The sequence below is a fragment of the Physeter macrocephalus genome, chromosome 8 (genome assembly GCF_002837175.3).
Source record: "Physeter macrocephalus isolate SW-GA chromosome 8, ASM283717v5, whole genome shotgun sequence".
Taxonomy (NCBI): domain Eukaryota; kingdom Metazoa; phylum Chordata; class Mammalia; order Artiodactyla; family Physeteridae; genus Physeter; species Physeter macrocephalus.
Genome location: NC_041221.1, coordinates 151,657,215 through 151,671,661, shown reverse-complemented (window position 1 = coordinate 151,671,661; position 14,447 = coordinate 151,657,215). Strand labels below are relative to the sequence as shown.

Sequence of the window (14,447 nt, the reverse complement as noted above, 5' to 3'; positions counted from 1 at the left end):
TTATTATTACGGTCACTCTTTTTTTAAAATAAAACTTTTTTTTTGTGGCTGCGTTGGGTCTTCGTTGCTGTGCACGCGCTTTCTCTTGTTGCCACGAGCGGGGGCTGCTCTTTGTTGAGGTGTGCGGGCTTCTCGTTTCGTTCTCGTTGCGGTGGCTTCTCTTGTTGCAGAGCACACGGGCTCTAGACGTGCGGGCTTCAGTAGTTGTGGCACGCAGGCTCTAGAGCACAGGCTCAGTAGTTGTGGCACATGGGCTTAGTTGCTCCGCGGCATGTGGGATCCTCCCGGACCAGGGCTCGAACCCGTGTCCCCTGCATCGGCAGGAGAATTCTTAACCACTGTGCCACCAGGGAAGTCCCCATAATTATTTTTTAAAGTTCTCTCCTATTTGAAACAGTTTGTTTAAGCAGTTTGTGTAGAACCCCCTCCAGTCAGTCAGATGAATTTCATTGCTATGAATTTCTATTTAAATATTTTAGTAATATATTTTAAATTGAATTCAGCAGTGGAAAAAAAAATTGAATGTTAAATCTTTAGCACCTACATGTAAGAAAGTCTAAGAATCTACCATATTAGCATTGCTATTTGGTATGCCATTTGGGTGTCATTTACCATATGTGCCTATATTTATAATACTGCTGTCATGCAAGTAATATGGACATGAACTGTAAACCTAAGCAGATATGGCTTCTGTACCATTCACCAGATAAATGTCTCCTTGGAGAAAATGCTCAGATTTTCTTTTTTTATGTGTTATTTCATCCTTTTTGTTAGCATCTTCAGAAGTATATGTGGTAAAATCATTGTGGAATATCAACCAAGTTTAAAAATACACATGTGAAACCCATTCATCAAGATTTTTTTGAGACTGTGATGATAAATGTCCCACTCTGGTGATGTTCTTTTAAAATCTGTACTCAAATGATATTTTGGTGACATTTATATATAGTATGTTTCTAAGTAAACATTTTTTAAATGAATAATAATATATTTAGAAAATAAGCCAGTTACAAATATAATGCCAAGAACCATTCCATTTCATTTTTAGTATATCTCGTCTTCAGAGTTTTCGTTGTCTCCTTTGTCCCTTTTGTAATTAAGGAATTTAGGTCTCGATTAACATACTACTACATAAGTTGTTTCTAGTACAGTGAATGAGGTTGAAGAGAAAATATAAAGACTTTACAAGGCTTGCAATATCTTTTGATTTTTTGGTTGTTAAAAAATATTTTTTAAGATTAACGTGTATAAAATCCAAAATGTTCATTACATTTACATTTGAACCTGTTGCCCTGTACTCCGTTATCACTAAAGTTAATTGAGGATATTTACATGGATGTGAATCACCTTGTTATAGCGAAGTTACTGGTTATTACAACCCAACTTATTACATATTAGAATTTTCATGGGCGTTGTCTCTAGTTTAACCTAAGTTTACTAAGAATAAGATGTTTTACCATATTCTGTTTTCACTAATTAAAAGTAGCGCGTGCTCATTTTAGAAATTTTATGGAAACAAAGTAATTCACCGTAACTTAGGTGCATAAAGTTAACTATTAATAATTTTGGTGAATAGTCTTTCTTTAAACATTTTCTATATAATCAGTCAATATATTTATTTAAGCATTTATTTATTTATTTTTTTTTTTCACAACTCACACACTGTATTTTATTTTTACAAGAGATAAATGACACCAAGCATTGTAAATTAAGCATTATTATGTTGCAAATCTTTTTCAGGCTTCTAGATAAAGATTTTATTGTTATTATATTTTTTTGTAAACTCTTTTTCATCTAAAATCTCATGACCATTTCCTTATTATAGTTGGTATTTTACAGACCTTTTAATTGCTTTATAATCTTAACATTGTATAAATATGCTGTAATTTACTTGACCAGTCAGCCTCTTATTTTTTGGACATTAGGTTTTGATTTGTTTCCAAACTTCTCTCTGTTATAAGGTAGTGAAGTAGCATCTTTCAAAATCTTCCATTTTGGTAAGGAGAAAATAATAATTCATTCTATTTTGCATGTGTTTGATGACTGACTTTGAAACTTTTCATGGTTTTATATTGCTAGATGTAACTTGTCTATTCATGTCCTTTGTCCTTTTTTTAAAAATTGGGGTTGTTTATCCTTATCGATTTTTTAAAAACTTATTTATATTAGTTCTTCATCATATATTTACAATATTTTGTCATTTCTTTTAATTTTGTATTTATTAGAATTCCTCGTGCAGTAGTTTTCATAATGTAATCTAGATTAAATTCTTCATTAAAGAAAATTTCCATTTATAGTTAAAGCACTGTCTAGTTCAGCTATATTTTTCCTGTTCACAGTGTTGCTTTGGAAAATACATGTTCCCAGCTGGTGATTGTAAATAACCTCCTTGCTTCCCTGAAAAGGCAGATGGAAATGGTTCATTTATAATGACACCTCTCATGTGGGAATCTTGAAGGACAGCTCTTATTGTGAAATTTAGCAGTATTCCACATGCAGCAATTTTTGGTAGACTCTTATTTAAATTCCCTTAGATAGAAGTTATCCGGGAAAAATGCTTAAGTATAGAAAATGTCTGTTAAATTTAAGGCATTGATATGAATAACATCATGCATATAGGTATGGATAGTCCCTTCTAGGAGGGAGAAACTTTTCCTAAATGAAATAAGACATTTTTAATTTCTGAGATAGTTTCCAAAGTTGAGGATCACATGATGTAAAACACAGTAGAAGTATAACCTGTGGCACTTCAGAAGATGGAGAAAAGTTAAATCCTTTTCAAGGAAAGGTGGCTTCTATTTGTAAAATACTTAAGCGTGTGTTTCTACTCTTTTACCTCCAGTGTTCTTAAATTAGTCATGTTTGAAATTAAACTCCCTGTAGTGTGGATGGAAAGAATAATATTTGCTATAGACATGTTATGAACATAGTATAATTTTAGCTTAGGTGTTAGAAGGTAGAGCAATAGAATAACTAAATAGATAATTATTTGAAATATTAAATTCAGGATATGACACAAATAAAATATGTCACCCAGTTTGAAGATGTGATTCACAGTATTCAGTGCTATACTCCACAGCATGAATTTTCTTTGTAGCTCAGACTGGATAAGATTTGAAAATTCCGAACTCATGTGGCATAATAAATTACATATTGATGTTTATTCACTGCTTGGATGAAGAAAATGAAAATAATCCCCTATTTTCGATCCCTTAATGTTATAATAAAAGATTAACTATCATTCTGTTACCTAACAGTATAATTTGATCAATATTTTTAACATGAAGGAATATTACAAAAGACATACTTATGAATATTAAGCAGCAACTGTTCACACCATTGATTTCCCTGCTAGATTTTATTAATATATGTGCTTGTTTATATAGTTTAAAAATATAGCTCATTGATCTTTTGTACCTATCATCACATTTATTATGACATATGTACCTTTAAAGAAGAGAAAAATCACTGTGATACTTTCCTTTGGATAAAGCAAAAGCAGACATATGATCTGTAGTTGTTGCTAGGAGTAGAGAACTTTGGCCTTGGTGGAAGTTAGTTCATGGTGAGTGAGTATATATGTGAATATGTGCATCTATAATGAGGTGAAGGAATAAGGAATTTGTTAGGCCTGCTGATAGTTGACTACAGTAAACGTGCATTAAAAAGAAATACCAGGTTCACCCGTGTCAGAAACTGATTTGTTCCTTTTATTACTGCTGGCTATTTATTAAGAAGGGGAGATGGTTCTAGTTTAATTAACCCAGTTGAGTGTAGCAGATGGGACAGAATGTCTTGCAGTGATAAGACAATTCAGAAATGGTACCAGATGTTGGAAGCTGTCCCTGGTGGTATTTGAGTGCAGCCCAGATGTTCCAGTCGCACCTGGCTAGTTTCTAAGCACTGCAGGCTAAGCAGCTGTGATGTAACCTATATAATGTTCACATAACACTAAAAGCAGTATAATTGAACTGCCGCTCTAAATTTCTAAGGTTGTGACTCTTAAGAGGTGAAATCTTTAAGGACAAAAATAAGGACAACTACTTAAGGTTTTAGATCCTTTGACTATTGCTGTTTCATTGATAACTGAATTGAGAAGTGGAATATAAAATTTAACATAATGTTACTGTTCAAATTATAGATAAAAGTAAATATTCTTACCTATTTAGTGTTTACAAATGAAAATTTGTATGAGAATGTGATGTTATGCATGCAGATTGATCTGCAGCCTTATGATTTGAATCTCACCCCTTTAAAAACACCAGTCTGGAAGTAGCAAAAAGCTACTGTTTTTTTTTTTTTCAAGGATTAAAAATGCAAGTATTTTGCAAATATTTGCAAGTAAACAATAGGAAAAAATAGTCCACCTAAAACATTGCATTCATTTTTCTTCCTATAGCTATTAAAACTGATTTCTATGCAGATCAACTTCAAGGGTTTTTTGGGGTTTTTTATCCCTTTTTATTAAAAAAAAAGTCAAACTTCAGAAAATTTGCCACATTTTCTTTGTCTCTCTCTAGTTCTTTTTGGTTTTGTTTATTTATTGTGCACCGTTTGAGAGAATTGCAAACATCATGACATTTTGCCCCTAAAATACTTCAGCGTATATCTCCTTACAACAAGGACATTCTCCTTCACAATCATAATATAATTATCATACTTGGGGAATTTAACATTAAAACAGTACTGTTGTGTAATAGACCATATTCACATTTCCCTGGTGTCTCAGTAATGTCATTTCAGTATAGCACTTAATTAAATATCCAGAGTCCAGTCAAGGATCACCCATTTCATTTACTTGTCATGTTTCTTTAGGCTTCTTTAATCTGGAGTGGTCCCAGTCTTTTTCTTTTTTTTTTTTTTTTTTTTTTTGCGGGGGCGCTGCGTTGGGTCTTCATTGCTGCGCGCGGGCTTTCTCTAGTTGCGGAGAGCGGGGGCTTCTCTTCGTTGAGGTGCACGGGCTTCTCATTGCGGTGGTTTCTCTTGTTGCAGAGCACAGGCTCTAGGCACATGGGCTTCAGTAGTTGTGGCACGCAGGCTCAGTAGTTGTGGCCCACGGACTTAGTTGCTCCGCGGCATGTGAGATCCCAGACCGGGGCGCGAACCCGGTTCCCCTGCATCGGCAGGAGGACGCGCAACCACTGCGCCACCAGGGAAGCCCCCAGTCTTTTTCTTTTATGATGACATTTTCTGAAGAGTCTTGAGAGCTGTTTTGCAGAATGTCCCTCAATTTGTGTTTGATTCATTCTTCATGATTGGAGTCAGGTTAAATATTTTGGGGAAGAATTTGGGTGATGATCTCTTTTTTAGTCCCTTTATATTAGAAGACCCATGAGTGCCGTTTTGTCCGATTATTAGTGACATTAAGTTTGAGCACTTGTTTCAGGTCGTATCTATCTGATTTCTGCACTGGAAAAGTAGCTTAATCCCTTTTTATTTGTAAGTAATCTGTGGAGTGATGATTTGATTACCCAGCAACATTTTACCCAGGTTTTAGCATCCATTGAAGATTCTTATAAAGAGCATAATTGGCCAGATAAACTGCATGCCTACGTTATGTTCATGAAATGTAAGTAAGGGGTAACCGTAACCACAGTTGTAGTATTTATTATATTACTAGTTATAGAACTGAGGGATACTGTAAGAGAGTCTGTCCTGTGGTAGCTTAAAGGGAACATGGTGACATGAAAAGCTGGATCAACTAACTAGCTGTTATGATGGGTCTTGGGGCTCTAGTATTGGGTATTTTTTTGAGTGCAGTGCTAAAATGGCTTCCTAAAAGTGCTATCAATTGTGCTGTGGTTCTGACAGTTTTTTTTCCTCATACTTAATTTCTAGGAGGATCAGCTGATTTATTTGGAGGCTTTGCTGACTTTGGCTCAGCCGCTGCATCAAGCAATTTCCCTTCCCAAGGTACGATATGATTTGATTGGCCAGAAATCTAGGGGCAGTGGAAATGTTACCAAAACAAAACAACTCTTCACCACACCACCCCCATCTGCTTCTTTTGGCCATTTTCTACTTGTAGTAGTGTTTATAATTCCCAATTCCCAAAGAATTTATTCACAAAGGTACTTTATTGGGCCAGTATCCTAAATGTGCCAGACAAATTAATCTGGTTGCAGACTACTCAGATACACCTAAATAAAATTGCCCTCACTCGTAAGTGACTCTTGTTTTATTTTTGGGGGGGAGCGGGGTGGGGAGTAGGTGCATAGGGAGTGTGAATAAGTATAAATCTCATTTTAGCAGCAAGAATATTATGGTTTATGTTTAGCTTATATGATTTTCTTGAATGAAATTCGGGGACTTTGGAGTTGGGCAGACCATCTTACCAAAATTCATTTCTTTATAATTTAGATATCTTAAGAGAATTTCTATAAAAAATAACTGAACTTCATTTTGGCATATCCTTAAATGTGAGCAGTTGAACCTCAGGCAAAAAAAAATTCCTCATTCCATGTTAAATTAGAAATTTTAAAATACTCTAGATTTGTTGTGATCATTTCACATATTTGTAAAGATCAAATCATTATGTTTTCCACCTGAAACTAATACAATGTTATGTGTCAATTACACCCTCAATTTTTTTAAAATGGCAAAAAAAAAAGCTAACATCCAAGCAGAATATAGGCTTAAACATAATGGATTGAGGTGAAGGGCTTGTATTTTTCCCCCTTATTATTAATCTTTTTATCTTACTACCTCTGACATACTTTGGTAGCTATTTAACTTTATGAAAGCCTCTGAGCCTCCACCTTTCTAAAATTGGGAATAATGCTACTTGTCATGGTTCTTTATAAGGATAGAGTAACGTCTGTAGAGACGTGTAGAATAGGGTCTGAGTTCATTATTAAGTGTCTTTTAGGTTGTAAAGGGGTTGGTTCTAATGTTTTTTTCCATAAAATCTGGTCAGTCTGAAGTTTGAGAGCTAATATAAAACATTTAGCTATAAAAATCATAAACATGAGGTGAGGCAAGGAGGAAATACTGAACTGAATTAGTTTTATTATTCATTTCAAGTAGAGTTATCTATCCCCATTAATTGGATTAAAATTTATACTTAGTACTGTCTAGTTTAGGTTAGTGAGGATTTAGGAAGAAAGACGCATAGGTTTTCATGTGATTTGGGTTATTTGGACCGCTTGTGTAAATTCCAAGTATTTCCCAGAAACCAGGGTTGTGGAGTAATGAACTGCTTCATTTTAGAAGTGTGGTTATACCTTGTAAGGGTTAATATCTTGCTTTAGGCAAATCAAAGTGGAAAATAAACATTGCCCTAATTTTACAGACTGCCTGTGTAATTCTCAAAGTTTTTATGTATATAAAGTTGCCTACTATGCAAATAATTCAAATATGTTAATGTTGCTAAGTGATACATCTCTTCATCTTATGTGATTAACATAACCTGATCACCATTACGCAAGGGGCTGAAACTGTTGCAACAATGATTAATGATTGCTGAACAATATATGCCTCACTAGAAATCTCTTCCTCCCATGATTAATCATCTCAGATAAAGTTTTCAGATGGGGCAACACATTTTGCCCGTTTCCATTCTTATTCTGTTTTCTACATCAAGCAGATAGAAAATCAGCATAAAGTTTACCTTTATCCAGCAGTCTTCCTTAAATTAGTTTAAATTGTTTAATACATAGAACTAATTGTAAAACTCTTATTAATTCATAATTCAGTCTTTTTTGTAAAGAAGATCAAAGACATGTTTTAGCAAAACTCGGAAGTAATGAATATCAGCTCAGTTCTTATATTAAATTGTTGGTAGAACTTGGGGTTTCTAAGTGAATTATTTTCTCTTTTGAGGGTGCTTACATTACAAAATGGTAATAGAAGATATAATTTTAAAGACTTAATGTAATTGTTCTCTTGATATTTAGCATAATGAGACACAGTATCACAGTGGTTGGTTACCTTTTAGGCTAGACAAAATGTATTTCCTAGTTGTAAGTGAACATGTAGTGCAAAGAAATGGTGTTAATTAACTTGGAACTACATACTGTTCACTTTCAGATGACAGTTTATATGTAGCTCTTTCTTCACCTTTGCTTTTTTCAACTTCCATTAATTCATATTTATCTGTTTGTCCCTTTCTTAAAGCAAGGTTTGTTTACTTAGTATAGCCTAGTTTAAAAAAATTTTTTTTCAAGTATCACTTGCCTTTATATTTATTGTGTTCCAAATAGTATTATGTATGCAGAATTTATAGAAGCTTGACTTATATATGGCATACTTTTATATGGCATACCTAAAGGAAAGAAAGTGTGATGCTTTGCCTCTCCTCTGTCTTTTCACAATTAATCCAAAGTAACAATAAACCTCAAATGGCTTTATTGAATATTAAGTTATTCAATCTTCGCAACTTAGATTTTTTTAAAAGTATGGCATGGGGGACTTCTCTGGCAGTCCAGTGGGTAAGACTCCGTGCTTCCACTGCAGGGGCATGGGTTCGATCCCTGGTTGGGGAACTAAGATCCCGCATGCCTCATGGCGTGACCACATAAATAAATAAAAGCTCTCCTTTAAATAAAATAAAAATACAAAGGCACAGAGAAGGTTAAGTAAGGTCACACAGCCAGTAAAATACAAAATCCGTTCTCTTAAATATTTCAGTCTATTAATCTATTAATTTTTATATTAAATGCATTAAATCTGTTTTATGCATTAAATCTTAAACTTGTTATAATTATACTTTGAAGCATAGTGATAGTTTTGTTTCTTTTTTTAAATATTAGCATGAGTTCCCCTCTTAAGACTATACCCCACTTTTTACTTAAATAGATTGAACAGTCCCATTTGACGTAAACAATGTACTAAGGTTATATATCATGCCTCTCTGTAGCCTTTGTGTTGTCAGTGGAAGCATGGCCAAATGGGTGAGAACTTCTTACAGAAATTTACTAATCCTAGTCTTAATTTTATTGAGTTTTTGGGTTTTTCTTTTTAATGAATTTGGAGTTTTATTTACATGAGATGGTATAAATCATAGTTTGATTTCTCTTTGAACCTTTCCAAATAATGAATGAATAAAATGAGTTGAACTGTCTGATTTTACTGAGTTACTCCTTGCATGAGGATTCTGGATCTCCCAGCAAAGAGTTAACCAGTTTAGAGTTTTTTTCTTGTTTTTGGGGGATCTCCGGCTAGTTCATATTTGTTTAGCTAGAAACATATTTGATAAGCAAACTTAGGTTGAAGGAAAATTTTAGTTTCTGTAATTTCTTTGTGTCACCTCCGACCTGCCAATGCCAAGAGATGGATTTTACTTTATATGTGGAATTTTTTTTTTCTTTGCCACCTTGTGAACACTCGTGGAATATTCATGAGAAAGAATAATGTCCAGATGAAGATGGTACCTGCAGATGTTAATCTGGATGGACACAGATCAGCTCTAATTTGTTTCAGTTGGTAGACTGTCATATGTGTTCTGTGCATTTCAGGAACTTTCTTACCCTTCTTTCTTTCTCAGTAACAGCAGCAAGTGGGAATGGAGACTTTGGTGACTGGAGTGCCTTCAACCAAGCCCCGTCAGGCCCTGTTGCTGCCAGTGGTGAGCTCTTCAGCAGTGCCTCACAGCCAGCTGTAGAGCTTGTCAGTAGCTCACAACCAGCTTTAGGCCCACCTCCGGCTGCCTCAAATTCTTCAGACCTATTTGATCTTATGGGCTCATCACAGGCAACAATGACATCTTCCCAGAGTATGAATTTCTCTATGATGAGCACTAATACTGTAGGTCTGGGTTTGCCCATGTCAAGATCACAGGTAAGTTGTCTGCCTCCCTTGGAAATTGTGATTCATAATCTGAGATGCTCTAACTAATCTAATGGCAGATTAGCATAAAACAGAAAAATAAGCAAGTGACACATAGATTACTTTTGTACATTGCGTTTACCTTGTGTCCTTTCCCCTGGAATAGTCATTTGGGTTCTCCAGGGCAAGGCCTTCTCACTCATCTTGCGGTCCATGCAAAGCCAAGTGTGATGCCTTGCACAGAGGAGGCATTTGTTGAAAATTTATTGAACTAATAAACAAATTGGAATTTAATAGTTTAAAAAATTGTTTTTAAGAAGAAGGAATAGAGGAGTTCCCTGGTGGCCCAGTGGTTAAGACTGCGTTTCCACCGCAGGGCGTGTGGGTTCGATCCCTGGTTGGGGAACCAAGATCCTGTGTGCCGTGCAGCACGGCCTAAAAATAAAAAATTAAAGACATTTAAAAAAAGAAAAGAAGGAATAGAGATATATTGCTAATATAGAAAATTATTCTCTAAAATAATGAATGTTCTTCCCTATTCTGGACCTGCTCTACATTATATAATGTTTATATAGGCTCTTCTTTCAACTTTTATTTTCATAAAGGAAAATAAACAGGAACTTTTAAATTCACTTTTTAAAATTAAATCTAAATTACCTAATACTAGCTTAGAATTCAAACAAGTGCAGAATATATGTGTCTGAGTTGTATCAGGAACTTGCTATTTTTGACTCAGGCTATTCGGAATATTTGTTTATGATGCTAATTATTCATTTTAATATGTAGAATCTCCTATTTTGGGTGTTAGGATGAAGGAAGAGAAGAAAGAAGCAGAAAGGTGACTGATCTGTATAACAGATATTAGACCTAACATTAAGAAAAAGGACGTGAAATCCATACCAGTACCATTAAATTGAACTGAACAAGCTCAAGCCAGTTCACTCTGTTTCTTTCATATGGTCTAAGCATAAAGCCAATCTACTAATTTGCAATCTTAATTGCAACTGTGTTGTGAGTCTTTGCATTGGTCCATTTTTAATTATTCCTCTTATTTGTATTTATTTCCCTTTTTCTGTCCTTGTTAACAATTATTCTGGTAGTAACTACCAGGCACCTCTGCTGCTTTTTCCTGAATTTCTCCTTTCTTCTGTATTGGTCCATTCTGTATCAAATTCCACTAGTGTTGCTCGCTTTAGGCAATAGAAATATATATGGAGCAGGGATATGTCAGTCAGGTTATGTGGAATATAATTTGCTGTTTTGATGGTTTTGTTTTTTTACCATGAGAAATCATACCCCAAATTCCATTTTGTAAGAATAAATTTCCACTTGTATATTTCCTTAAAGTTGTACTAACCCGAAGTTAATAGTTGCCCCAAGATTGTGGCTTCTAGATTTGGGATGATGGGAGGATAACTGTTAGTGTAAATATGTTAGTTTTTTCCCCACCCCAAACATGATTTGGACTTCAGAGGAAAATTATGGGAAGCTGGTGATTCAGGATATTGAAGACCTTAATGTAGAACATTTGTTGTTCTTATTGGTTTCAAGAGTTTATTACAAAGTCTAGTATATATTTGGAGTTACTATGATTAAATTGCCACCTGGTAATCTTTATAGAGCAGATGCTTAATTTTTAGAGCATTTTTCTATTTTCCAGCCTTTGCAAAATGTTAGCACAGTGCTGCAGAAGCCTAATCCTCTCTATAATCAGAATACAGATATTGTCCAGAAGTCAGTCAGCAAAACCCTGCCCTCTACTTGGTCTGACCCCAGTGTAAACATCAGCCTAGACAACTTACTACCTGGTATGCAGCCTTCCAAACCCCAGCAGCCATCGCTCAATACAATGATTCAACAACAGAGTAAGTTACTGCAAGACATCCCATTTCTTTGTGTACTTGTAATCCTTTGCCCTTATGCCAGGACTACTTCAAGCCATGAAATAAAACTGTACTGAAAGCAACTGTGTATTCACTTAAGATTTTTTTCACATAATACCTGGTATCCCTCCTGGCACACTGAATTGCTTTGTATTCTGCTCTTGACATGTTAACATTTTTTGTATGGTGGTGAGTTTTGGGAGCCTGATCACTAAAATAAAAGTATTTGTTGAGAAAAAATTTTTAATATAGGCAGATATGTCAAGAAACAAAAATCATCTGAACTCCATAATCCAGGGATAATCACCATTAATTCATATTTCTTCATAGCCCATCTTTTCTAACCACATTTTTAATACTTGAGATCATTCTGTCTATATTTTGTTTCTTGCAGTTCATATTCAACATTATTGTTTTTTCTCTGTTGAATATTCTTAAAGAAAGAAAGCGTGATTTTTGGATCTTTATATAGTTATCCATCATTTTAATGTGCATTTCCTCTGTTGTTGGTTATTTCAGTTTCCAGCTTTTTTCCTATTATAAATAACTCCATGGTTTTGTATAAATCTTTTTACTTGTGATTTTTTTCCCTTAATATGTTCTAAAAATAGAGCACGTCAAAGGATATAAACTTTTTAAGGTTTTTGATACACAGTAGCTCTTGACAACTTGTTAGGTTGGATTCAGTAATAGATTTTATAGGAATGGTTTTAAAGTGCCTGATGTTTTCCACCAGCCCACTCTTAACTGTTTCTACATCTTGGGGAAATCAGAGCTAACAGCCACTGAATATTTCTCAAGAGTAAACAATACAAGTTAATTGACTTATAAAAAATCACTATAAAGTAATTTTATTGGAGCTTACAAGTATTGATGGTCAGGAAGATTGTATTATTTTTCTGCTCTGTGAATCTAAGAATTCAGTGTGATAAAGTTCCTTTGTCTCTTTTCTTCTGTTAGATATGCAACAGCCTATGAATGTGATGACCCAAAGTTTCGGAGCTGTAAACCTCAGTTCTCCATCGAACATGCTTCCTGTCCGGCCCCAAACTAACCCTCTGATGGGGGGACCCATGCCTATGAGCATGCCCAGTGTGATGACTGGCACCATGGGAATGGCCCCTCTTGGAAATAGTCCAATGATGAACCAGAGCATGATGGGCATGAACATGAACATAGGGATGTCAACTGCTGGGATGGGCCTGACAGGCACAATGGGAATGGGCATGCCCAGTTTAGCCATGACTTCTGGAACTGTGCAACCCAAGCAAGATGCCTTTGCAAATTTCGCCAACTTTAGCAAATAAGAGATTGTAAAGGAGCAGATTGAATGAAGGATTTTTAGTGGTGCAGATAGGTGATGTTGGGATGGAAAATGCTAGTCAACTCCCCTTTCTTTCATCAATTAATTAATATAAACCTACATTAAGAACCAAAAAGGTTGTTTTATAAAAGCGAAATATCTAGTATTTCAGATGGCCAGGCAAGGGCGCTTCAGATGAGGCAGTCAGAATCATTTTTCCCAGTGAGACTAGACCACAAATGGGGTAGTGAGACCACTGAAAGCCTTTATAAATTGAGGAGCCCATTTTAATATCATAATATGTGGGAATACTAGAATAGGGCTGAATAAATGTGTTTGAATCTCTAATTTTATACTTTTCTTTTCCTGAAGAACTTGATTTTTCTGTCCCTGAATTGCCTTGTCACAATTGGGTCTGTTCCTTTTACTACCACTCTTGAGTCCATATATGAAATCATTAAAGTTGGATGATCAGTTTTTTATAAAAATATATATTTTTGTCCAAAAAAGGCATACATATGTGATTATGGCTAAATCAAAGGTAACTGGAATGTATATACTTTTGCTAATGTTCCAGCAATACTGCTATTATACTATCCAAATTTTTATTGTAACAAAACCTCTTTAAGCAATTGGTGATAGCTATGGGACTTTTCCCATTTCTTCTGCTATAATTATCCTGTGCAGAACTCGGAAAAATATTTTTTTCAGGACTGCTCTATGGTTTCCTTTAAAAGAAAAAAAAAAACCTCCAGTATTTTTATTTGTTCTTAGCAGTCATTATTTACACTTTGCAGTGATAACTTGGCAAGGCTTCCTTCTGTATTTATCCCTGTAGCCACCATGTAATAGTCAGGAACAGTCAAAAAGAAAAATATTTATTTTTTTTTGGTGTCTTTTCAAAAAAGTTTTGAAAAGGGTAAAAATCCATTAAGACCTTAAATATAAATGTTAGAACTCAACAATGTTGGCTTTTAGATTTTATACAGTATTGTTTTGGTTTTGAGTGTATATAATATGGCATTAGCAATATGGTTCCAATAGAGAGGAGTTAAATATATATATTATTAAAGGAGACCTGTAGCAGTCAAAGATTTTATTGATTTAATGGCAAATAAAGGAAATTAATTAAAATGTTTTTGTTTTCCTGCTGTAATTCTGCATTAAGGTCACATGAACATCATGATTCTAGAGTTTGGAATGCAAAATTGTTTCACCCTCAAGCTGGGAATATTTTTTAAAATAAATACTATAATATAGGCATCAAATTATTACCTCCCCACTTTGTGTTGAAATTTTTTTTATTAAATTGATAAAACTTTGTTTCCATTGTATTCATAATATAGTTCTGTTATACATAACATTAAAATGTTCATTAAAATCAATGTTGAACTGCTTTTTCTTTCATTATGTTAGACATTAGAGACCGTTTGGGGAAAAAATAATTATAATTTGGGCAAAGTAATTTTTATAAATAATTTAAAATTATTTAATGA

General features: G+C 34.5%; 1 protein-coding gene across 6 annotated transcripts in view; it reads left to right on the top strand.

Annotated features, from left to right (window-relative positions):
• Window positions 1-14,085, top strand: part of CLINT1 (clathrin interactor 1) — a 66,004-nt gene extending 51,919 nt beyond the window's left edge. For 2 of the 6 annotated variants that reach the window (XM_024117204.3, XM_007122180.4), the window contains exons 9-13: window positions 1,962-1,997; window positions 5,839-5,913; window positions 9,485-9,777; window positions 11,426-11,630; window positions 12,609-14,085. In XM_024117204.3, the coding sequence (XP_023972972.1) occupies window positions 1,962-1,997; window positions 5,839-5,913; window positions 9,485-9,777; window positions 11,426-11,630; window positions 12,609-12,955 (956 nt within the window). In that variant the 3' untranslated portion in view covers window positions 12,956-14,085. The remainder of the gene's footprint in view (window positions 1-1,961; window positions 1,998-5,838; window positions 5,914-9,484; window positions 9,778-11,425; window positions 11,631-12,608) is intronic. The other 4 variants (XM_024117206.3, XM_024117205.1, XM_024117207.3 and 1 more) reach the window with 4 other exon arrangements.
• The last annotated feature ends 362 nt before the right edge of the window (window positions 14,086-14,447 follow it).